The 26056-nt window shown below is 37.7% G+C and overlaps 1 protein-coding gene and 2 pseudogenes across 1 annotated transcript; all 3 read left to right on the plus strand.

The window, feature by feature from the left end:
* Positions 1-3388: 3388 nt before the first annotated feature.
* Positions 3389-4323, plus strand: LOC113885948 (annotated as a pseudogene).
* Positions 4324-10707: 6384 nt separating this feature from the next.
* On the plus strand, positions 10708-11640 carry LOC113886313 (olfactory receptor 8B8-like). The gene has a single exon (XM_027532411.1). It carries the CDS (start codon positions 10708-10710, stop codon positions 11638-11640), a length of 933 nt encoding a protein of 310 aa, XP_027388212.1.
* A 4113-nt stretch (positions 11641-15753) lies between these two features.
* On the plus strand, positions 15754-17708 carry LOC113886216 (annotated as a pseudogene).
* The last annotated feature ends 8348 nt before the right edge of the window (positions 17709-26056 follow it).

Below are 26056 nucleotides of genomic sequence, written 5' to 3' on the forward strand. Positions count from 1 at the left end.
GCTATTTGTAAGGCCTCCCCAGACAGCCATTTTGCTTTTTCGTATTTCTTTTCCATGGGGATGGTCTTGATCCCTGTCTCCTGTACAATGTCACAAACCTCAGTCCATAGTTCATCAGGCACTCTATCTATCAGATCTAGTCCCTTAAATCTATTTCTCACCTCCACTGTATAATCATAAAGGATTTGATTTAGGTCGTACCTGAATGGTCTAGTGGTTTTCCCTACTTTCTTCAATTTAAGTCTGTATTTGGCAATAAGGAACTCATGATCTGAGCCACAGTCAGCTCCCGGTCTGTATAGAGCTTCTCCATCTTTGGCTGCAAAGAATATAATCAATCTGATTTCGGTGTTAACCATTGGTGATTTCCATGTGTAGAGTCTTCTCTTGTGCATTATATTACACTAAGTCTTCTGTGACTTACCAAGTGACGAAAATAATAATAATGAAGAATGTTTGTTTTTATCTGCTGCTTGAGTGGACTGAAAGGCATAAAAAGAAATTGTGATCTGTATTTCTAAAAGATTTTGAAGTCAAATCAAATAATACATGTTGGCTGCATTCTCTTAGAATCAATGGAACCAAACTTCAGAACCTGTAATTGCCCTACTAAGACCAGGAGGTAAAACCAATGATAAGAAAGCCCTGAGGTTTTCTAGAGAAAGGAAGGTGAGTTTCTGAATTCTGTTTATTTGTGTCCTTCTTGTTTCAAATGGAAGTCCAAGGATCTAAGATATGACAATTTATTTCCCAATTTTCCTTCCCGAGGCTCACACAAAACTTATTCAATGCACGAATCAGTGAATGCTCAGAGATACTAGGGGCCTAAAAGTATTCATTAGACAATCAGTAAGTCCCCTCTCCATGGATGGAAATCTCACTCATCTATAGTTACAACTTTTACTCCGTGATGTGGGGTGAAGAGTTAACCTCTCATAGACTCTGGCCATTTAGTGTTAGTGGAGCAATTTTCTTTGTTCTCACCCCACCAGGTCTAATATGCTTTAGAGACCAGCACCTAAGTGTTAGGTCTTTGCCTACAGTCTTACTGGTGAGGGGAGACTTCAAGTGACTAGAAAAAAATTGAGATATGGGAAGAGTGAGTCAATCCTGGTCCAAAACCCTCTTTTATCCATTCCTTGTTTTTTTTTCCCTATGCAGTCAAGTCTGCATTGGGCAGTGGTTTCCTTCCTTCTGTAAGCTAAGTTTTGATACTCTTTCTACTTAGTTTACAAAGACCCAGTTCAGTTCATTTCAGTCATTCTTTGTGACCCGATGGACTGCAGCATACCAGGCCTCCCTGTCCATCACCAACTCCCAGAGTTTACTCAAACTCATATCCATTGAGTCCATGATGCCATCCAGCCATCTCATCCTCTGTCGTTCCCTTCTCCTCCTGCCTTCAATCTTTCCCAGCATCAGGGTCTTTTCCAGTGAGTCGCTTCTTGGCATCAGGTGGCCAAAGTATTGGAGTATCAGCTTCAGCATCAATCCTTCCAATGAATATTCAGAACTGATCTCCTTTAGAATGGACTGGTTGGATCTCCTTGCAGTCCAAAGGACTCTCAAGAGTCTTCTCCAACACCACAGTTCAAAAGCATCAATTCTTCAGCGCTCAACTTTCTTTATAGTCCAACTCTCACATCCATACATGACTACTGGAAAAACGATAGCTTTGATTAGACAGACCTTTGTCAGTGATGCAATGTCTCTGCTTTTTAATATGTTGTCTAAGTAGGTCATAACTTTTCTTCCAAGGAGCAAGTGTCTTTTAATTTCATTACTGCGATCACCATCTGCAGTGATTTTGGAGAGTGAAGTAAGCCAGAAGGAAAAACATAAATACAGTATACTAACGCATATATATGGAATTTAGAAAGATGGTAACAATAACCCGGTGTACGAGACAGCAAAAGAGACACTGATGTATAGAACAGTCTTATGGACTCTGTGGGAGAGGGAGAGGGTGGGAAGATTTGGGAGAATGGCATTGAAACATGTAAAATATCATGTAAGAAACGAGTTGCCAGTCCAGGTTCGAGGCACGATACTGGATGCTTGGGGCTGGTGCACTGGGACGACCCAGGGGGATGGTATGGGGAGGGAGGAGGGGGGCGGGGTTCGGGATGGGGAACACATGTATACCTGTGGTGGATTCATTTTGATGTTTGGAAAAACTAATACAATTATGTAAAGTTTAAAAATAAAATAAAATTAGAAAAAAAAAATAGTCTCTTACTGTTTCCACTGTATCCCCATCTGTTTGCTGTGAAGCGATGGGACCAGATGCCATGATCTTAGTTTTCTGAATGTTGAGCCTCAAGCCAACTTTTTCACTCTCATCTTTCACTTTCATCAAGAGGCTCTTTAGCTCTTCTTCGCTTTCTGTCATAAGGATGGTGTCATGTGCATATCTGAAGGTTATTGAGATTTCTCCCAGCAATCTTGATTCCAGCTTGTGCTTCATCCATCCCAGTGTTTCTCATGATGTACTCTGCATATAAGTTAAATAAGCAGGGTGACAATATATAGCCTTGGTATACTTCTTTCTCTATTTAAAACCAGCCTGTCATCCCATGTCTAGTTCTAACTGTTGCTTCTGGACCTGCATACAGATTTCTTAAGAGGCAGGGCAAGTGGTGTGGTAGTACCGTCTTTTTCAGTATTTTTCCATGTTTGTTGTGATCCACCCAGTCAAAAGATTTGCCTTAGTCAATAAAGGAAAGTAGATGTTTTTCTGGAACTGTCTTGCTTTTATGATGATCCAGCAGATGTCGGCAATTTGATCTCTGCATCCTCTGACTTTTCTAAATTCAACTTGGACATCTGTAAGTTTGTGGTTCACGTACTGTTGAAGCCTGGCTTGGAGAATTTTAAGCATTACTTTGCTAACCTGTGAGATGAGTGCAATTGCACGGTAGTTTGAACATTGTTTGGCTTTGCCTTTCTTTGGGATTGGAATGAAAACTGACCTTTTCCAGTCCTGTGACCACTGCTGAGTTTTCCAAATTTGCTGGCATATTGAGTGCAGCACTTTCACAGCATCATCTTTTGGGATTTGAAATAGCTCAACTGGAATTCAATCACCTCTACTAGCTTTGTTCATAGTGATGCTTCCTAAGGCCCGCTTGACTTTGCATTTCAGGATGTCTTTCTCTAGGTTGGTGATCACATCAGAAGTGAAAAAAGCAAAAATTCCATTTCATGATAATGGTAACACAGTTCCGTGAGATAGTAGGTAAGACAATTCTGTGAGTCCAGGGTGGGCTACTCTCAGATATTTCCAGCCCAAACACCACACTTGTGAGAGGAGATACTGTGTGAAAATTGAGTCATTGTTCTCTATGTAACCTTTTTCTTCTGTGCTCACAGACCACCTTAGAGAGGAATGGCTCCTAGAAATGGCTCTTTTGTGACCAAATTCATTCTGTTGGGATTAACAAACCAATCAGATCTCCAGCTCCCTCTATTCTTCCTGTTCCTAGGAATGTACATGGTCACTCTGCTGGGAAATTTGGGATTGATAATGCTAATTGCACTGAATTCACACCTACACGCCCTCATGTACATTTTCCTATTTAATTTGTCTTTCATAGACCTCTGTTATTCTTCTGTATTTATACCAAAAATGCTGATTAACTTTTTTTTATCAAAGAAGAATATTATTTCTTATACGGGGTGCATGACACAGCTGTACTTCTTTGTTTTCTTGTCATCCCTGAATGCTATGTGGTGACATCAGTGGCCTATGACCACTATGTGGCCATCTGTAAGTCACTTTTGCATAATGTTGTTATGTCCCCTAAAGTATGTTCCAGCCTTATGCTTGGTTCCTACTTGATGGCATTCTCTGGTGCCATGGCTCACACTGGATGCATGCTGAGACTGACCTTCTATGATTGCAAACACCATCTACCATTATTTCTGTGAGATCCTCTCTGCTCAGGATCTCCTGTACAAGTACCTATGTCAGTGAGCTGGAAGTGTTCATTATGGGAGGCATCAATATCATTGTGCTGGGTCTCACCATCTTTGTTTCTTATGGTCTCATCCTCACCAACATCTTCTACATTGTCTCCACAGAGGGCAGGTCCAAAGCCTTCAGCACCTGCAGTTCACACGTCTTTGCTGTTTCTCGCTTCTTTGGATCAGGGGTATTTATGTATCTCAAACCACCTTCTGCTGTGTCTGTGGATGAAGGGAAAATCTCTTCTGTCTTTTATACCAATATGATTCCCATGATGAACCCATTAATCGATAGCCTGAGGAACAAATATGTTAAAACTTACTCTGAGAAAAACCCTAAGTAGGAGACAGTTTTGATTAGAACTGTCTGTGTGCATGAATTATAGGACAGTGAGATGTTGAGTGTTTAATATTAGTGACAACCTTCTCGCCATATTTTTTATTATCTTTTTATATCTAGTATCTTAGAGAAATTTGAGCCAGGAGATGGAAACAATCTAGATGTCCATCAGCAGATCAATGGATAAGAAAGCTCTGGTACATATACACAATGGAGTATTACTCAGCCATTAAAAAGAATGCATTTGAATCAGTTCTAATGAGGTGGTGAAACTGGAGCTGATTATACAGAGTGAAGTAAGCCAGAAAGAAAAACACCAATACTGTATACTAAAACATATATATGGAATTTAGAAAGATGGTAACAATAACCCTGTATGTGAGACAGCAAAAGAGACACAGATGTATAGAACAGTCTTTTGGACTCTGTGGGAGAGGGAGAGGGTGGGATGATTTGGGAGAATGGCATTGAAACATGTATAATATATATGAAACAAATTGCCAATCCAGGTTAGATGAATGATACTGGATGTTTGGGGCTGGTGCACTGGGATGACCCAGAGGGATGGTACGGGGAGGGAGAAAGGAGGGGGGTTCAGGATGGGGAACACGTGTATACCTGTGGTGGATTCATGTTGATGTATGGCAAAACCAATACAATACTGTAAAGTAATTAACCTCCAGTTAAAATAAATAAATTTATATTTAGAAAAAAAGAAATTTGAGTCCTGTTTGAATAATTTATTTCCATTTTTATATATTTCTCTCACTGTTTTCAAAATACATATCATCTCTTTTTCTTGAATAGTAATAATATTAAATAATGAATATATTATCTCTTTTCATTATCATTTTGAATTTATTTTTACACTGGGAAAAGATGAATATTCTCCACATAAGGAATTGCATAACACTAGGTTGAAAACATATCACTAGGGTTGTTTTTATTTATCAACTTGCAATAAGAATGATAAATAAGATACTCTTTCTACTCTTATCTTCCATATTTCACATGGCAATAATATACCCTCTTTAAATACCTTCTTTAGATTGTTGGTTCTAAGAGTCTCAAAGATATCCATTTCCCATCTGTAAACATTTAGTGTTAAGCTTCTTGTGGCAAAGAGTTTATTTTTCACCTTTGTAAGTCAAATTGACACATAGCCAATCATCAAAATTCATGTTTTGCATGGGTGGGAAAGTGAAGCCAAGACTGGATAATGATTTACTTAGTCACACAACTTTATTTTTTTTTTTTAGGTGGGTTTTTTTTTATTTTATTTTATTATTATCATCATTATTATTTTTTTTTTTTTACTTTACAATATTGTATTGGTTTTGCCATACATCAACATGCATCCGCCATGGGTGTAGAAAAAAAAAATTGTAAACTAACTTGTTATCATTCTGACTTCAAGTGTATTATTCTTCAGTATACTCTACATACTCTTGATTATGTTATTCTATTTCAGTGAGCATGAAATATAAGAAAGCATTCCTGATTTAAAGTTGACTCTCCTCTGTCTCAGAATGACATATAAATCTTTCTCAAACTCAGTATTACTTTCTTTTCTTTTTAGCAAAACATTTTGATTGTCTTTTGCTGTTGTTGTCAGAAAGCCTTTTAAGCTCATATATTATAGAGATGATTTGCTCAAAAAGGGAAATTACTATTTTTGCAAAATTAAAAACATGAATTTGGAATGCTTGCAAGTGTTTGTACTTCAGAGAGCAGGACACGAGTAGTAAGGATGCTCAGAAACATGTAATTATGTCAGGACTCAAGGAGGCATATGGTCGATAAATAAGATGTCCCAGTGTGGGATGTGGTCATGAGATTTAGACACTCAGGCTTCTCTTGTGGCTGAGTTGGTAAAGAATCTGCCTGCAATGCAGGAGATCTGGGTTGATCCCTGGGTTGGGAAGATACCCTGGAGTAGGGAACCCACTCCACAGTTCTGGCCTGGAGAATTCCATGCATTGTATAGTCCCTGGGGTCACAAAGAATCAGACATGACTGAGTAACTTTCACTTTCACTCTGAAACTGTTTCCTGTTTTGCATATTTCACTATTGATAAATCTTTGATAAAACTATTTGCATAATGAGCACACTTGGTTAGTGTTTTGGAGAATGAAAGTGGAAGAGCTGTGATTTCATTTGGGGATGTGAATAGAGAGAAGGCATCAGTTACAGGAGATAAATCGTGAGGAGTAATTGCATTAAGAAAGGAAGAAGTAATTTACCCAAAAAACTGTTGGATAATGAAAACCTTTACCTACAGACTCACTCCTTGTTCAAGAACCTAGATACTATTGAGATCATAGAATTTCTCTATATCAGATGAAAGCTTAAGTTATTTATGATTTAAAACGTTAAACCAACAGGACTAGATGACCTTTGAACAAGTAGATTATTTCTGGTTTTTTTGGCTTCTGTGTGCTACATTCATGTGGAATTTTAGGTACAGAAACATCAAATTACAGCTGGGAGAATAATGACAATGTGGAAGAAATATTTGGAGAATAAAGCAAGTTACAACAAGAATGTTAGATTATTTTTTGAAAGCAAAGATGTGCTACCTAAAAATCTTCAATATGCTGTTATCAGTGATGCTGTAATCATTTCCTAAGATATTGTTAATAATATTCATCACTTCTTTTAAGTAGAGGGGGAATCAAGCCAGAATATCTAAAATGCTCAGTTCAGTCACTCAGTAGTGTCTGACTCTTTGCAATCCCATGGGCTGCAGCACACCAAGCTTCCCTGCCCATCACCAACTCTGGGAGCTTGTTCAAAATCATGTGCATCTGTTCGGTGATGCCATCCAACCTCACATCCTCTGTCATCCCCTTCTGCTCCTGCCTTCAGTCTTTCCCAGAATCAGCGTCTTTTCTAATGACTAATTTCTTCTGATCAGGTGGCCAAAGTGTTGGTGCTTCAGCTTCAGCATCAGTCCTCCCAGTGAAAATTCAGGACTGAGTTCCTTTAGGATTGACTGGTTTGATATCCTTGTATTTCTTCCTTTCTTGAGTTATGTGATTTGCACCGACAGGTTTTGAGGAAAGTTACAGTTCTGCTGAAGGTGTTCAATCTTGGAGTCAAACTTGTAAGCCCTGGGTTTCTCCTATGCCCATCAACCAGGACAGAGCTCTTTCTAAATTGGTATGAAATTGGATTCTTTTCCAAAAGGTTACATCCTGAATATACATTTTCTTAAATAATTAGCCAGACTAGTGATTTTAAATATTATACAATATATTGGGAAGATTCTAAACAAGAGTTAGAGAGCTACGAAGATGTTTCAAAGAAGCCTACATTTTAAATTTCACATGGCACTATTTTAATTTTCATTCATCAGAAATTCAGTGTTTAGCAGTTTCTTCCATCTCCATTTTAAGTTTTACCCCACTACAAACAAACAAACAAATTATATAATTGTGGAAGCTGCACAAGTCATTATTTTGTTTGTGGATGACCTCTTTTTGGGGGGCATTTTGAAGGCATATTTTTGAGTATCTGATGCTTTTCTATCAATAAGAGAACACTCTATTATCATAGAATGATATTCTTCTCCCTCCTTCAACTCAATATAAGTAGTGTGTTTAAAGATAGACCCATGTAGGTTGATTTTTCACACAAAAACACAAATATTTCTAAAATGGGTTGAATCTCCCAAGACAATTGAGTGGTCTTTGAAAAGTAAACATTCTCTTACTTTCTTTTATATGTTTTTGAGAAAGTTAAAGTTTTGTACCATATATGAAACGAGTCACCAGTCCAGGTTTGATGCATGATACTGGATGCTTGGGGCTGGTGCACTGGCACGACCCAGAGGGATAGTACGGGGAGAGAAGTGGGAGGAGGGTTCAGGATGGGGAACACATGTATACCTGTGTTCAGGTATTGTAAACCAATACAATATTGTGAAGTTAAAAAATAAAATTAAAACAACAACAACAACAACAACAACAAATAAAGTGTGCCAGATACTTCGATCAATCAGAATGGTACTTTCATGGCTTCTCATCAAAGTTAACTCTGACTCAATTCCTTCTTTAATTTTAACCAAGCCTTAATCATAGCTTTGAGAATTATGTTTTTACTACATTGCTTCAATTTCCAAGTGGGTAATGGAGAAGCAATGAAAGTTCTTGAACTAGGGAGGGAGACAGCTGCAATTTCAGACTTTATTCTAGCACCATTATTCATGACCAAATAAGAGTGAATATGTGGCAAAATGTGAACATAATCGTTAGGAGCCTCAATAGCTCAACATTACACTGGTTCAGTTTAATCATAAAGCCAGAAGTTGTGTGGTGGCTGGGGACAGGTGGGTGCAGGTCATTGTGGTTGTAGATGTTGTGGTTTAGCACAAGAGAAGTTTTGAATGTATTCTGAAAGCTCTTAGATAAAAATACGATGAATTTCAGAAGTATTCATTGAATTCTTTCTGTGTACTTGGCATTGTTTTTAGTTTCAGGATCCAAATAGTTAACAAGATAGAATAAATGTGTATCCTTATAGAATATACAGTTTATAGAAAAGCACAAAATAAAGAGGAAAAGTCTAATGAGTATTATGAAAGAGAATCTACTGAAATTTATGAGAAAGTAGTAATAACAGCTGACATTTATTGACTCTCATATGCCAATACTGGTCCAATCATTTTACTTAGTTTTTTTTTTTTCATTTGATTAACACAGCATCTTAATGAAAGAGAAGCTATTTTTACATTCCTTATTTTACATAGGAGAACCAAGAGATTCAATAACTTGTCCAAAGTGTTATAGTGTGTAAAAGTGGAAGAAGGAAGGTAGGATTCACAGCACTCTAACTCTATAACTATACACTTTTCTATGATGAGAAAAATTGACAATTTCAGTTACTGCAATGTTACAGAAAATTAGGCAGCACGAGAGTCTGGTAGAAATTTCAGGAATATGTTAAAAGTATAAACTATAGAAGGGATATACTATATTGCATATTTTTTCACAGACATCTCAGAAAGAGAACAACTGTAATGAGTTGCTGCAACATTTGATGTATTCAAATAAAGAAATAAACCTGAAAGTAGGTCTTTTCTGGAAATATGTCCATTTAGTAAATGTGAATAAAGAGGGAATTTGACAATGTAGTAGCTTTCCCCTCATAGGTGTAGATAATGAGGAGATGGGAATTCACTTTGATCTACCTGAGGGATGTACAGTCCCCAGAGTAAAGCAAAAATGACTAAGAATGAGTGCTTAAGGAGCTAAAGACAGATCAAGAACCAGGATCCATAATTTCATATTTTCATAATTTCCTTATTTCATATTGTACATATAATCTACACCCTGGGGAGAAGACCAAGCAAGCTTCTAACCTGTTTTTCACCAAGTGCATTACATCATTACACTCACGTTAAATCTGTGTCTAATCAAGTAGCAGGGATGATAATAAAAGGATTATCTTTCTTCTGTCACATGAGAACACTGAAAATATCAGAAATTATAGAAGCTCAGAATGCTTCCAGGGCATAGGTGAATTAATGTCTAGCTCCTCTCCCCTGAAATCAATGGGATCGAGCCTGGAGAATATGAAATAACATTTTCAGAATCAACAAGGTAAAGACATAGGGTAAGGGAGACAGTCCTGCAGTTTTAAGATAAGGTTGGGTGAGTTTCTGAATTTAATTTACAATACTTATTCCTTGTTTTGTGATCAAAGTCCAGGGACCTATATTATATGTCCATTCTTTCTCATTTTGTGCAGCTGAGACTCAAGTAAAACTATTGGAAGCATCTATTGGAGAGGGATCAGAGAATATTAGAGGGGCTCAGAGACATATCAGTCAGGAAGTTTCCTCTCTAAATAGGTAGATCTCTCAATCTTCTTCCTTTATGATTTTTACTCTGTGACAAGGTTGGTAACAATTCTCCTAGACTTGGGTCCCCTCATCTTGGTTTAGAAACAGTGTTCTTGGTTCCTGCCACATAAGGTCTATCTGCATTATAAGCCAGTGCTAGGTTGCTAGGGTCACTGCCTCCAGTTGTACTGGTGAGAGAAGAGTTCACAGGAATGAGGGAATGTTGAGAAGAGAGTAGAAGGGTTGCATCCTTGTCCATCCTTCTTTTCCCTGGGTTTTTCCAGAAGGTATATTTGCATATGGCAGCTCTTGCCTTCCCTCTCTAGTATGATTGGGGTATCCTTTGCTATATTTATCCTTTGTTTATAAAAACTCTAATTAGGAGTCCACATCACTCTATATCTTGATTATGGAAAAGGCAGATTGTATGGGACCAGGTCAGGATAGTGTCAGGCGTTCACAGTGTGTATTCTGTTTTGTAGAATGGGACGCTGAATGGACTGAGTTGTTCTCTAATGGACCCTTTCTTCTATCCACAGATTCCTTTAGAGAAGAATGGCTCCTGGAAATGGGTCTTTTGTGACTCAATTCATTTTGATGGGATTAACAGACCAACCAGGTCTCCAGCTCCCCTTGTTCTTCCTGTTCCTAGGAATGTATACAGTCACTGTGATGGGGAATTTGGGTTTGATAATCTTAATTTTGCTAAATTCACATCTATACACCCCCATGTACTTTTTCCTCTTTAACTTGTCCTTCATAGACCTCTGTTATTCTTCTGTGTTTACACCCAAAATGCTGATTAACTTCTTATCAAATAAGAATATTATTTCTTACATGGGGTGCATGGCTCAGCTGTACTTTTTCTGTTTTTTTGTCATTTCTGAAATCTATGTGCTGACATCAATGGCCTATGACCACTATGTGGCCATCTGTAGCCCACTCTTGTATAATGTTGTCATGTCCCCTAAAGTTTGTTCCAGCCTTATGCTTGGTTCCTACTTGATGGCATTTTCTGGTGCCATGGCTCACACTGGATGCATGCTGAGACTGACCTTCTGTGATGCAAACACTATCAACCATTATTTCTGTGACATCCTCCCTCTGTTCCAGCTCTCCTGCACAAGTACCTTCATCAATGAGCTTGTAGTTTTCTTCATGGCAGGCATCAATATAATTGTGCCAAGTATTGCCATCTTTGTCTCTTATGGTCTCATTTTCTCCAACATCTTTCATATCAGCTCCACGGAAGGCAGGTCCAAAGCCCTAAGCACCTGCAGTTCTCACATAATTGCTGTTTCTCTGTTCTTTGGGTCAGTGTCATTTATGTATCTCAAACCACCTTCTGCTGGGTCTGTGGATGATAGAAGAATCTCTTCTGTCTTTTATACCAATGTGGTTGCTATGATGAACCCCTTAATCTACAGCTTTAGAAATAAAGATGTGAAAACAGCTCTGAGAAAAACTGTGAGTGGAATTCAGTTTTGATTAGAAACAGTGTCTTTTTGTGCAGATATTCAAAGTATAGGAAGATTCTCTTTTCAATTATAATAATTTTATTAGCATCTTCTTATGCTATTTCATTTTTATCATATTGAAGAAATTTGAGACTTAACTTATTTATACTTATCATACAGGAGCGCTTCTCTCCTTATTCATCATTTGCATAATTTCCTTTTCTCACATATTTTGATTTATTAGTACTATTATAAAGAAATTTACTATCTTATTTGCTATTTATAACTGTGGTATTGGAGAAGACTCTTGAGAGTCCCTTGGATGGCAAGGAGATCCAACCAGTCCATCCTAAAGGAGATCAGTCCTGAGTTTTCATTGGAAGGACTAATGTTGAAGCTGAAACTCCAATACTTTGGCCACCTGATGCAAAGAGCTGACTCATTCAAAAAGACCCTGATGTTGGGAAAGTTTGAAAGCGGGAGAAGACGGGGACGACAGAGGATGAGATGGTTGGGTGGCATCACCGACTTAATGGACATGAGTTTGAGTAAACTCCAGGACTTGGTGATGGACAAGGAAGCCTGGTATGCTGCAGTCCCTGGGGTCGCAAAGAGTCGGACATGACTGAGTGACTAAACTGAACTGAACTTACTATTTATGGGCTTCCCAGTTGGCTCATTGGTAAAGAATATGCCTGAGATTGCAGGAGATGCATTTTCAATCCCTGGGTCAGGAAGATCCTCTGGAGGAGGAAACAGCAACCCACTCCTGCATTCCTGCTTGGGACATCCCATGGACAAAGGACCTTGGAGGGCTACTGTCTATGAGGTCACAAACACATATGACTTAGTGAATGAGCTTGCACATGTTACTATTTGTTATAATACATTTTATTTGTTTATTATATTATTTTCTAGAAAACATTTTTCTCCATTAGTTTGAACTTCCCTTTCCCTCTGAAAATATAAGACTGGCCATCAAATGATCAAATCAGGGAACATTAATGTGATGTAATGTCACTGGGGATGTCTTATCTGCCAATTGCCATTGGAAGCATAAATCTCAGAATTTTTACTCCTTCCATCTTTCCAGGCTTCATTTAGCAAGACTCAGTTCAGTTCGGGTCAGTCACTCAGTCTTGTCTGTTGCTTTGGGACCCCAGATTATAACACCTTTAATTCCTGAAGTAGAAGATCTCGGGAGACTGTTAAGTATAACACACTTTGCATCTTTAAATACTGCATTATACTTCCTTTGACAAAGTATTTTTTTTACCTGTACACAACAGTTTGTCAAAATATATTTATTATATGGACAGTGCAATAAAGCTCAGAGTAGTCAATGATTTATTTACATTCATATATGTTTTTAATGAAAAAGTCTAGAATAAATTTAGGTTTCTGATTTCAAGTTTCTAATCTCCTTAGTATCCTTTCCTTCTATTTTATTTCATTAATTTTGTTTAAATAAACATGGCACAGAAAAAACTATCTAGCTTGTAAGCTGACTGTGCTTTGTTTCACAGTGGTACATGAATTTCTCTCAGGGTGAGTATTGCTCTTTTATTTTATTTTATTTTATTAAGAAGAGTTTGTCAGGGTGTTTTTTGTTGTAGTTATTTATTGGAAAGATAATACCTCTTGGGCCAGTATACTGGGGAGATGATTGGTCAAGTAAGAACGTTCCTTCTTTTACAAAATTTAAAAAAACAAAATAGATTTGGAATGCTTGCAAGTGTTTGCAATTCAGAGAACAGGGCATGAGAGAGAAAGGAGTCCAGAAGCCTCTCCTGAGGCTGAGCATCAACAAACACAATAAATAAGACGTTCCCTGTGGAGCATGGTTGTGGGGCTTGGGTCCTGCATTTTAGTTTGGAAGTTTATTCTCTTCCATTTGGTGAAATAAATATATCCAGTCCATAAAGTTTTTTCTAAACTTATAGTACACAGTGGCCATACAGTAGTAGAATTAGGTGAACAAAGTTGAATAACCTATGATCAGAACTGGGGAAAAACAGGTACAAATAAGACTATTTTTCATGACATAAAATGGTGAGTAATTAAAGCTCAAATTAGAAGGAATCTAGAAAATATGATAGAAAACTAAATCTATATTTATTAGTCTCCTAATAATTTGTATTATTTAGTATATAGTATATAGACTAATAAAAATTAGTCTCCTTTTTCTGGACAGCCCTAGAAATATTATAGAGATCATGGGATTTATCTGGATAGGATAAAAACAGAAACTTTTGATATTAAAAAAAGCTAAACTCACAAATCTCCATTCCTTTGGTGTAAACTTGACACAATAAAATCACTCCTGCTTTTGTTGGCTTCTATATGCTACTTCCTTATGAATTTTAAGGTATAAAACCATAAATCAATTTGCAGTTAGAACTGTGATAATTTGAAAGAAACATTTGGTGGATAACTCAAGTTGTAATAATGTGTTTTCTGGAATAGGTTATTGTATTTCTTTTTTTTTTTTTTTTTGAGAAAATATGGAAAATAGTCTAAAATTCATAAACCTTAATTGTGACAATTTCAACACTTTTAAAGGTAATTTTAATAATATTTTTGATTTTACATGTTTTCTAATCTTATTTCAAGAGTTAGATATTGTGAATTTAGCAACACTGGTATGTTTGCTTGTTTAAATTTTTAGATGTTCAGCATTGACTTACTTTTTTTTTTCCCTCCTTGCTATATTCTTGACTTATGGTTTTAAATGACCACTCATACCACAGACCCTGATCTCAATACAAACATATATAATTTTCACATGCCAAAGTCTATAGGTATACAAAATAGTTGACCTAGTTAGATATTTTTTCTCTTTTACATCCTATCCCTTTTTATAAGCTTGTCTTCCTTATCGATAAAGAAGTGTATCTAAAGAAGTAAATAATAATTACACTATTTGGGAACTGTTACACGCACTGCAGAAATGCATGCAATCTGTTCTGCATTTTACCACTATTTGAGGTGCCAAAATTGTGTTACAGCTGCTCACAAGTCTTCCATTTGAGAAACCTCAAAATAGAAGTTAAATTTTTTTCATTTTTAGAAAAAGTAAATGCTCTTTCATATTAGATGTCATTCTGTCAGAATATTGCAGAAAAAATGACTGAGCAACTAAAGAATACAAGTGTTATAGTTTGTAATGGTGGAATAAGGAAAGCAAGATTCACAACAGTCTAGCTCAATAGCTCCTACTATTTTCTATGATAAGAAACTGATAACTTCAGTTACTGAAATTTTACAGAAATTGACCCAACAGGAGAGACAGGTAGAAATTTCAGGTGTTTATTAAAAATATAAAATATAGAAGGGACATCTGTGCTATATGCTTAGTCGTGTCCGACTCTTGCAACCTTATAGACTGTAGCCCATGGCATTCTCCAGGCAAGAATACTGAAGTGAGTTGCCATTCCCTTCTCCAGGGTCTTCTGCATTGCAGGCAGACTCTTTACCGACTGAGCTATGAGGGAAGTCCCCATAGAAGGGACATAGAGTATTGGAAATTATTTCAGAGATACCCTACAGAGAGAACTGAAATGAGTTATTTCAACATTTGAAAAAAATTAGATAAAGAAATAAGGAAACTTGAAAGCAGGACCTTGGAGAAAACACATTCACTTAAGAAATGGACAAAACAGGGAATGAGGAAATGGAGTAGCTTTCCCTTCGGATGTGAAGATAATGAGGGAGACGGGATTTTACTTTGATCCACCTGAGGGATGTTCAGTCCCTAGAGTAAAGTGAAAATGGTTAAAAGAGTGAGTCCCTAAGGAGCTAAAGGCAGATAATGAACCATGTATATACATTCCTTCTTCTTTTTTTTTTTTTTCATACAATCTGCTCCCTGGGGAATTGTTGGAGCAAACCTCTAGTCTGTTTTAAACCATGTGCATTACATCATCACACTCATATTAAATCTTCTGTGTTTAATCACGTTGTGAGTGTGATAACAAAATGCTTTATTTTCCTCTACTTGTTGAGGGGACTGAAAATAAACAGAAATTATGGTAGTTCATAAAGTTTTTGAGGGTATACGTCAATTCTGTCTCATTTTAGAGTCAAAGGAATCAAGCCTCAAGAACCTGACATTACATTTCCAGGACCAACAAGGTGAGGACTAATGACAAGGGAGCCAGCCCCGAGGTTTTCTGCCCTAAGGAGGGTGGGTTTCTGAATTCATCTTCCATGCCGAATTCCATTTACAATACTTATTCCTTGTTCTGAGATGAAAATCCAGGGTCCATTGTTTTTCCTTCTGTGTAGTTCTGGGAGTCAAGTGAAGCTAATGGATGAATCTGTCAGAGAGGGATCAGAGACTCTTCAGAGATGCGAGGGGGCTCAAAGGACACATCAGTCAGGAAGTTTCTTTTAAATAGGTGCAACTCTCACTCTTCTACCTTTATGGCTTTTTACTCTGTGACAAGTGCAGTAACTTAACTCATAGATTCTGGGCCCTTCATTTTGGATTAGAAAGCATGTTTTTCATTGGGATCACATCACAGCTAACCTGCATTAGAAGCCAGTGCCAGGTTGCTAGGATCACTGCCTCCAGTTATAGTGGTGAGGGAAGAGTTCAAATGAGGAAATGTAGAGATGACAATAGGACAATTGTATCCTACTCCATCTCTCTTCCCCTTGGATTTTCCAGCAGGAATGCTTGCATATGACAGGACTGGCTTTCCCTCTGTAGACTGTTTGTGATGTACTTTTCTATATTTAGCTTATAACAGCTCTAAGAAAGGGCACGCTCACATCACTCTGTATTGTGATAATGGTAAAGTCAGATTCTATGTGACAAGGCTGGTACAGTCTCAGACATTCCCAGTGTGTATATTCTTGTGCTGGGCTTCCCTGGGGCTCAGTGGTAAAGAACACTCCTGCTAATGCAGATGTGGTTCTATCCCTGGGTTGGGAAGAACATCTGGTAAATGAAATGGCAATCCACTCCAGTATTCTTGCCTGGGAAATGCCATGGACAGAGGAAACTTGTGGGCTACAGTCCATGGGGTCCCAAAAGAGCTGGACACAACTTAGTGACTAAACAAGAAAAACAACTGAGCTCTTTTATAGGTGAGACACTGTGGAAGGGCTGGGTTGTTCTCTAATGGAACCCTTTTCTCTTCTATCCATAGATTCCCTTAGAGAAGAATGGCTCCTGGAAATAACTCTTTCGTGACTGAATTCATTCTGTTGGGATTAACAGACCGACCTGATCTCCAACTCCCTCTGTTCTTCCTGTTTCTAGGAATATATATGGTCACTGTGCTAGGAAATTTGGGATTGATAATCCTAATTGCACTGAATTCACATCTGCATACTCCCATGTACTTTTTCCTGTTTAACTTGTCCTTCATAGATCTATGTTATTCTTCTGTGTTTACACCCAAAATGCTGATTAACTTCACATCAAAGAAGAATATTATTTCTTACATGGGGTGCATGGCTCAGCTCTACTTCTTCTGTTTCTTTGTCATTTCTGAAATCTATGTGCTGACATCAATGGCCTATGACCGCTATGTGGCCATCTGTAAGCCACTCTTATATAATGCTACCATGTCCCCTAAAGTGTGTTCCAGCCTTATGCTTGGTTCCTACTTGATGGCATTTTCTGGTGCCATGGCTCACACTGGATGCATGCTGAGACTGACCTTCTGTGATGCAAACACCATCAACCATTATTTCTGTGATGTCCACCCTTTGCTCTAGCTCTCCTGCACAAGTACCTATGTCAATGAGCTTGTAGTTTTCATTGTGGTGGGCATCAACATCATTGTGCCCAGTTTCACAATCTTTGTCTCTTATTGTCTCATCCTTACCAACATCCTCCACATCAAGTCCACAGAGGGCAGGTCCAAAGCCCTCAGCACCTGCAGTTCCCACATCATTGCTATTTCTCTGTTCTTTGGATCAAGTGCATTTATGTATCTCAAACCATCTGCTGCTGGGTCTATGGATGAGGAAAAAATCTCTTCTGTCTTTTACACCAATGTGGTTTCTGTGATGAACCCTTTAATCTATAGTTTGAGAAACAAAGATGTGAAAACTGCTCTGAGAAAAACCCTGAGTAGGAGATAATTTTGAATAGTTTTGAATAATTTTGATAATTTTGAATAATTTTGAATAATTTTGATAATTTTGAATAGTTTGAATGCAGTTGGGCACAGGAAAGTTTCTGTGTTTAATCATAGTAACTTTATTGACAATCTTCTTATTTCTTTTTCACCGTGTGGAAGGGTATCTGAATCATCTCACAATTTATTTCCACTTTTTAAGAATCGGTCTCTCGGTGCACCAGCCCCAAGCATCCAGTATCGTGCATCGAACCTGGACTGGGAAAAAAAAAAAAAAGAACCCGTCTCTCTTTTCTTACCACTAGCACAATTTCCTTTCCTCACTTTCTCCCATTTATTAATACTCTTCAGAAAAATGTATTAAATCTGTTTTTTTTTTATCATCTTGAACTTTTTTCCCTGTTGAAATAGAAGACTGGTCTACTGATGATCAAATTGGGGAACAATAGGTTGATGTGGTGTCTTTACGGTTGTCTTATCTGACATCTGCCATTGGAAGCAGGAATCAGACAATGTTTTCTCTTCTCTTCCTTCCAGTCTTCCTTGGGCAAGAATATATTTCATTTAATCCCTGACATATAAGGTTACATAATGATTGTTCAATATAAACAATTTTGCTTTTGTTAGTAACGCACATTTTGCTTTCTTGACAAAGATTTTTCTTACTTTTTCACAGCTAGTCCTGCACATAACAGATTATAAACATACACTGCCTGGATGGGAAAGTATAACTCAGAGTAGTTGTTGCTTTATTTACAGTTGCATATCTTTTAATGAAAACTTCTAGACTAAATTCAGTATTATGATTTAAAGTCTGCTATTCTCGGTATACTTGCTTCTACTTTATCTCATTATTTTTGTTTCAGTAAACATGGAAAAGAAGAAAATATTCTAATATAAAATTTGACTGTGCTTTGTACCTGGGTGGTACATGAATTTTTCTCAGAGTGGGTATTTATTTTTAGTGTTGTTTTAGTTTATGAAAATAATTATTTTGTTCTTGTCATTGTTGGGAAATCAGAGGCCTTATGGACCTGGATGCTAGGGAGATGACTGGCTTAAGTAAGGATATTATTTCTTCCAAAAAATTAAGAAAAAAAAATTGAACATTTGCAGGTATTTTCACTTCAAGGAAAAGAGCTTGTCAGATTAGAGTCCAGAATCCTGGCATGAGGCCAAAGTTCAACAAGCCACATTGTCAATAAATAAGAGGTTTTTGTGGTGATTTCTCATGAGGCTTAGGAACTGCCTTTAAATATATTTTATTTTAACCTATTCCATCTAGAACATTAAATATTTAGTCCATAAAGTTTTCATAAACTTATGATACAAAGTGACTATACAATAGTACTGTTGTTTGAAATGAAGGTAGAGAAGTGGCTACATGTGAGGAGAAAATTAGAGAACTCTTTTTTTTTTTTTTTTCTGAAGATAAAATAACTGTTAGTGATTAAAACAAATAGGGATAAAGAATCTAGGAAATAAATTTTTAAAAAATAAAAGCCTCTTTTTTTTTATGATTCTCCTCTTTTTTCTGGAAGACCTAGAACTATGAAGATCACAAGATTTCTATGGGTAGGATGAAAACTTATTTGATAATTAAAAAAAAAAATGAACCAACCTCCAACACTGTGTTTAACCTGGACAAGACTAAATCACTTCTCCTTTTGTTGGCTACTTCCTCTTGGATTTTAAGGTATAAAATCTTCAAATTGCTGTTAGAGAACGATAGTTTGAAAAATATATTTGGTGACTAACTCAAGTTATGACTTTTCTCAAACAGGACATTGGATTACTTTCTTTTTGACAAAATATGGGGAAACGGATACTCTAAAATGCTTAAATGACTCTTGTGCACAGTCACTCAGTTGTGTCCTACTCTTTGTGACCCCATGGACTGTAGCCAACTAGACTCCTTTGCCCATGGAATTTTCCAGGCAAGGATACTGGAGTGGGTTGCCATAGGTTTGTTGTCAGTTCAGTTCAGTCACTCAGTCATGTCCTACTCTTTGAGACCCCATGAATCCCAGCACGCCAGGCTCCCTGTCCATCACCAACTCCCGGAGTTCACCCAGACTCACGTCCATCGAGTCAGTGATGCCATCCAGCCATCTCATCCTCTGTCGTCCCCTTCTCCTCCTGCCCCCAATCCCTCCCAGCATCAGGGTCTTTTCCAATGAGTCAACTCTTCGCATGAAGTGGCCAAAGTACTGGAGTTTCAGCTTTAGCATCATTCCTTCCAAAGAAATCCCAGGGCTGATCTCCTTCAGAATGGACTGGCTGGATCTCCTTGCAGTCCAAGGGACTCTCAAGAGTCTTCTCCAACACCACAGTTCAAAAGCATCAATTCTTCGGTACTCAGCCTTCTTCACAGTCCAACTCTCACATCAATGCATGACCACAGGAAAAACCATAGCCTTGACTAGAAGAACCTTTGTTGGCAAAGTAATGTCTCTGCTTTTGAATATGCTATCTAGGTTGGTCATAACTTTCCTTCCAAGGAGTGAGCGTCTTTTAATTTCATGGCTGCAGTCACCATCTGCAGTGATTTTGGAGCCCAAAAAAATAAAGTCTGACACTGTTTCCACTGTTTCCCCATCTATTTCCCATGAACTGATGAGACCAGATGCCATTATCTTTGTTTTCTGAGTGTTGAGCTTTAAGCCAACTTTTTCACTCTCCACTTTCACTTTCATGAAGAGGCTTTTTAGTTCCTCTTCACTTTCTGCCATAAGGGCGGTGCCATCTGCATATCTGAGGTGATTGATATTTTTCCCAGCAATCTTGATTCCAGCTTGTGTTTCTTCCAGTCCAGCGTTTCTCATGATGTACTCTGCATATAAGTTAAATAAGCAGGGTGACAATATACAGCCTTGATGTACTCCTTTTCCTATATGGATCCAGTCTGTTTTTCCACATCCAGTTCTAACTGTTGCTTCCTGACCTGCATACAGATTTCTCAAGAGGCAGGTCAGGTGGTCTGGTATTCCCATCTCTTTCAGAATTTTCCACAGTTTCTTATGATCCATACAGTCAAAGGCTTTGGCATAGTCAATAAAGCAGAAATAGATGTTTTTCTGGAATTCTCTTGCTTTTTCTGTGATCCAGCGGATGTTGGCAATTTGATCTCTGGTTCCTCTGCCTTTTCTAAAACCAGCTTGAACATGCCCTTTATTATATTGAGATATACTCTCTAGGCCTTGTTTCTATAGTGTAGTAGTTATCACTTTCGCCTCACATGCCAAAGGTCCCTAGTTCAAAACCAGGCATAAACAGACTTTCAGAAGCCTAAGGGTCTCTGTTAGTCGCTAATTACTATGTGCTTCCCTGGTGGCACAGTGGTAAAGAATCTGTCTGCAATGCAGGAAACCCAATTTTGACCCTTGGGTTGGGAATATCCCCTGGGGAAGGAAATGGCAGCCCACTCCAGGATTCTTGCCTGGAGAATCACCTGGACCAAGAAGCCTGGCAGGCTACAGTTCATAGTGTCACAAAGAGTTGGACGTGCCTGGAGACTTAGCACACATGCACATACACCCTCTATGCTCACTTTCTAGAGAGTTATTATCATAAATTGGTGCTGAATTTTGTCAAAAGTTTATTGTACATCTATTTAGATGATCATATTGTTTTTAGTCTTCAGTTTTATGTGGTGTATCATATTTACTGATTTGCAACTATTGAAAAATCCTTGCATTTCTGGGGTTAATCCCACTTGATCATGGTGTATGATCTTCTTAAAGTATTGTTGGATTCAGATTGCTAGGATTTTGTTGAGGATTTTTGCATCTGTTTTTCATCAATGCTATTGGTCTATAATTTTCTTTTTTGTGCTATCTTTGTCTGGCTTTGGTATCAGGTCCTGGTGGCCTCATAGAATAAGTTTGAACGTTTTCCTTCCTCTGCAATTTTTGGAACAGTCTCAGGAGGACATGTATTAACTCTTCTCTAAATGTTTGATAGAATTTGCCTGTGAAGTCATCAGGTCCTGGGCTTTTGTTTATTGGGAGTTTTTAAATCACAACTTCAATTTCAGTGCTTGTGATTTGTCTGATCATACTTATATTTTTTCCTGGCTCAGTATTGGAAGACTGTGCCTTTCTAAGAATTTATCCACTTCTTCAGGTTGTCCATTCTGTTGGCATACAGTTGCTCATAGTAGTCTCTTTTGATCCTTTGTATTTCTGTGGAGTCTTTTGTAACTTTTTATTTTTTGTTTTTAATTTTATTAATTTGAGTCCCCTCCCTTTTTTCTAGATAAGTTTGCCTAAAGGTTTATCAATTTTGTTTATCTTTTCAAAGAACAATCTTTTTCTTTCATTGATTTTGCAATTGTTTTATTTGTCTACTGCATTTATTTTTGCTCTGATCTTTATGATTTCTTTACTTCTACTCACTTTAGGTTGAGTATTACTTCACACCTGCCAGAATGGCTATCATAAAAAATTCCACTAAGAATAAATTCTGGAGAGGGTGTTGAGAGAAGGGAAACCTCCTACACTGCTGGTGGGAATGTAAATTTATAAATCTACTATGGAGAACAGTATGGTGGTTCTTTAAAAGACTAAAAATAGAAGTACCTTATGACCCTGCAATCCCACCCCAGAGCATATATCTGGAGAAAAACATGATTCAAAAGGATAAACAAGCATCCCAATGTTCATTGCAGAACTGTAGCCAGCATAGTAGCCAAGACATGGAAGTAATCTAAATGTCCATTGACAGAGGAATGGATGAAGAAGTTGTGGTGCCTATGTACAGTGGAATATTACTCAGCCACTAAAAAGAATGAAATAATATGATTTACAGCAATACAGATGGACCTAGAGATTGTCATACTGAGTGAAATATGTCAGACAGAGAAGGGAAGATATCTTTTGACATCCCTTATATTTGGATTCTAAAAGGTAATAATACAAATGAACTTACTTACAAAATATGAAGAGACTCACAGAGTTAGAGAATGAACTTATGGTTGCCAGGGGGAAGGATGGGAAGAAGAAATTATTAGGGAGTTTGGGAATGGACATAAACACACTGCTATATTTATTTTTATATTTATTTATTTATTTTAGTTGGAGGCTAATTACTTTACAATATTGTAGTGGCTTTTGCCATACATGGACATGAATCACCCATGGGTGCACATGTGTTCCCCATCCTGAACCCCCCTCCCACCTCCCTCCCCACTCCATCCCTCAGGGTCATCCCAGTGCACCAGCCCTGAGCACCCTGTCTCATGCATCAAACCTGGATTGACAATCTATTTCACATATGGTAATATACATGTTTCAACGCTATTCTCTCAAATCATCCCACTCTCGCCTTCTCCCACAGAGTCCAAAATCTGATCTTTATTTCTGTGTCTCTTTTGCTGTCTCATATATACGGTTAAAAATGGATAACCAACAAGGTTGTATGGTATACCACAGGGAACTCTACTTAATGTTATGTGACAGCTTGGATGGGAGAGGAGTTTGGGGATGGATATGTGTATGTATGTGGCCGAGTCATTTCACTGTCAACTGAAGCTATCACACTATTGTTAATGAGCTATACCCCCATAGAAAATAAAAAGTTTAAAATTTAAAAAAGAACTGCTTTCCTTACCTATTAAAATTCCTCCAAAGGACTCAAAGTCTCAGAGCAAGAAAAGAGGAGGTAAAAGTATATTGCAAAATAATTACCAATTTGTTCTCCCATAGGATTATAAAGTTTTCTGCAATTAAAAATATTAGACATATATTTCAAGGATCTTAATCTGATTTTTAAAGTTTTTCATAATAGCCATAATTTGGGAAATTCCCTAAAGCATCTTTTTGCTTTTAATTATTTCAAATCTTACCCAAGACTTAAAATTCCCACCAATGGGAGCTGATTACTCAGATTATCTTGAAAACATTTTAAAGTGTTTCCTAAACATTACCAAATGATAAAATCCACATTATCTGACAAAGACCTACTCAGAGACAAATAGCATTCTTCCTTAATAACAGGGAGAGTTATCAGAGATTGATTTTTCACACTGTGGTAGTTTTGATTCAGAAGAATATTATTACTTTCAGGATGAAATTTCAGATGGAATTTATAAGAAGGCTTTCTTTTCCCCTTTAGGAAAAAGACCTTTAGACCCAATGTTCTTTTTTCTCATCTATCATCTATTATGTTGTAGACTGTATGGAAAATTTATGAACTAATAAATCTCAGAGGCAAGAATTTTTTCCTGTAAGTAGTTCATTGATAGGATAGCTGGTACCATAAATAGAGTAAACCACAGATTACTGCACATCTCTTCAAATAACGCATGAAATGTTACACTGTGGGATTTGTTAAGACACATTTCTGCATCCTACTTTTCATTCTTTCATTTTTATGAAATTTCTGGTTAAGGAAGTTTTTGAGGAAATGAAAGCACACTCAAATATGGCCACTTGATTCTGAAGAGGACATGAAAACTGAGTACTGATCACATGAATCATGGATTGGCAGCTCCTCTTTCTGCTTCATTATCTTTACTTAGGGACTTTACTTTTCATTATCTTTAATTAGGTCTTAGGAAGAATAACTATCAACAAAGTTAGTGGAGGTGATGGAATTCCAGTTGAGCTATTTCAAATCCTAAAAGATGATGCTGTGAAAGAGCTGCACTCAATATGCCAGCAAATTTGGAAAACTCGTCAGTGGCTACAGGGCTGGAAAAGGTCAGGTTTCATTACAATCCCAAAGAAAGGCAATGCCAAAGAATGTTCAAACTACTGCACAATTGCACTCATTTCACACACTAGCAAAGTAATTCTCAAAGTTCTCCAAGCCAGGCTTCAACAGTACATGAACTGTGAACTTCCAGATGTTCATCTGGATTTAGAAAAGGCAGAGGAACCAGAGATCAAATTGCTGACATCCATTCGATCATTGAAAAAGCAAGAGAGTTCCAGAAAAACCTCTGCTTCTGCTTTATTGACTATGCCAAAGCCTTTGACTGTATGGATCAAAACAAACTGTGGAAAATTCTGAAAGAGATGGAAGTATCAGACCATCTGACCTGCCTCTTGAGAAACGTGTATGCAGGTCAGGAAGCAACAGTTAGAACTGGACATGGAACAACAGACTGGTTCCAAATATGAAAAAGGGTACATCAAAACTCTATATTGTCACCCTGCTTATTTAACTTATATGCAGAGTACATCATGCAAAATGCCAGGCTGGATGAAACACAAGCTGGAATCAAGATTGCCAGGAAAAATATCAATAACCTCAGATATACAGATGACACCACCCTAATGGCAGAAAGAGAAGAAGAACTAAAGAACCTCTGGATGAAAGTGAAAGAGGAGAGTGAAAAAGTTGTCTTAAAACTCAACATTCAACAAACTAAGATCATGGCATCCGGTCCCATCACTTCATGGCAAATAGATGGGGAAACAATGGAAACAGTGTGAGACTTTATTTTCTTGGGCTCCAAAATCACTGCAGATAGTGACTGCAGACATGAAATTAAAAGACACTTGCTCCTTGGAAGAAAAGCTATGACTAACCTAGATAGCATATTGAAAAGCAGAGACATTACTTTGCCAACAAATGTCTGTCTAGTCAAATCTATGGTTTTTCCAGTAGTCATGTATGGATATGAGAGTTGGACTATAAAGAAAGTGAAGCGCTGAAGAATTGATGCTTTTGAACTGTGGTGTTGGAGAAGACTCTTGAGAGTCCCTTGGACTGAAAGGAGATCGAACCATTTAATTCTAAAAGAAAGCAGTCCTGAATATTCACTGAAGGACTGATGCTGAGGCTGAAATTCCAATACTTTGGCCACCTGATGTGAAGAAGTGACTCATTGGAAAAGACCCTGATGCTGGGAAAGATTGAAGGCAGAAGGAGAAGGGGACAGCAGAAGATGAGATGATTGGATGGCATCCCTGACTCAATGGACATGAGTTTGAGCAAACTCCAGGAGTTGGTGACAGACAGGGAAGCCTGGTGTGCTGCAGTCCATGTGGTCACAAAGAGTTGGACACGTCTGAACATCTGAAATGAACTGAAGGGTCTCAGAAACACAGTCAGCTTAGTCACTTTTAATACATCATAACTTCCACTTGAATCTTTATTGTGTATAATCAGACTTACTTGAGATCGAGAGCCAGGACTGATTCAAGGATTTCCCAAAAGAGAGCCTGCTGCTGCTGCTGCTAAGTCTCTTCAGTCGTGTCCGACTCTGTGCGACCCCATAGACGGCAGCCCACCAGGCTCCCCCATCCCTGGGATTCTCCAGGCAAGAACACTGGAGTGGGTTGCCATTTCCTTCTCCAATGCATGAAAGTGAAAAGTGAAAGTGAAGTCGCTCAGTCGTGTCCA

This window comes from Bos indicus x Bos taurus, chromosome 29 (assembly GCF_003369695.1).
Source record: "Bos indicus x Bos taurus breed Angus x Brahman F1 hybrid chromosome 29, Bos_hybrid_MaternalHap_v2.0, whole genome shotgun sequence".
Taxonomy (NCBI): domain Eukaryota; kingdom Metazoa; phylum Chordata; class Mammalia; order Artiodactyla; family Bovidae; genus Bos; species Bos indicus x Bos taurus.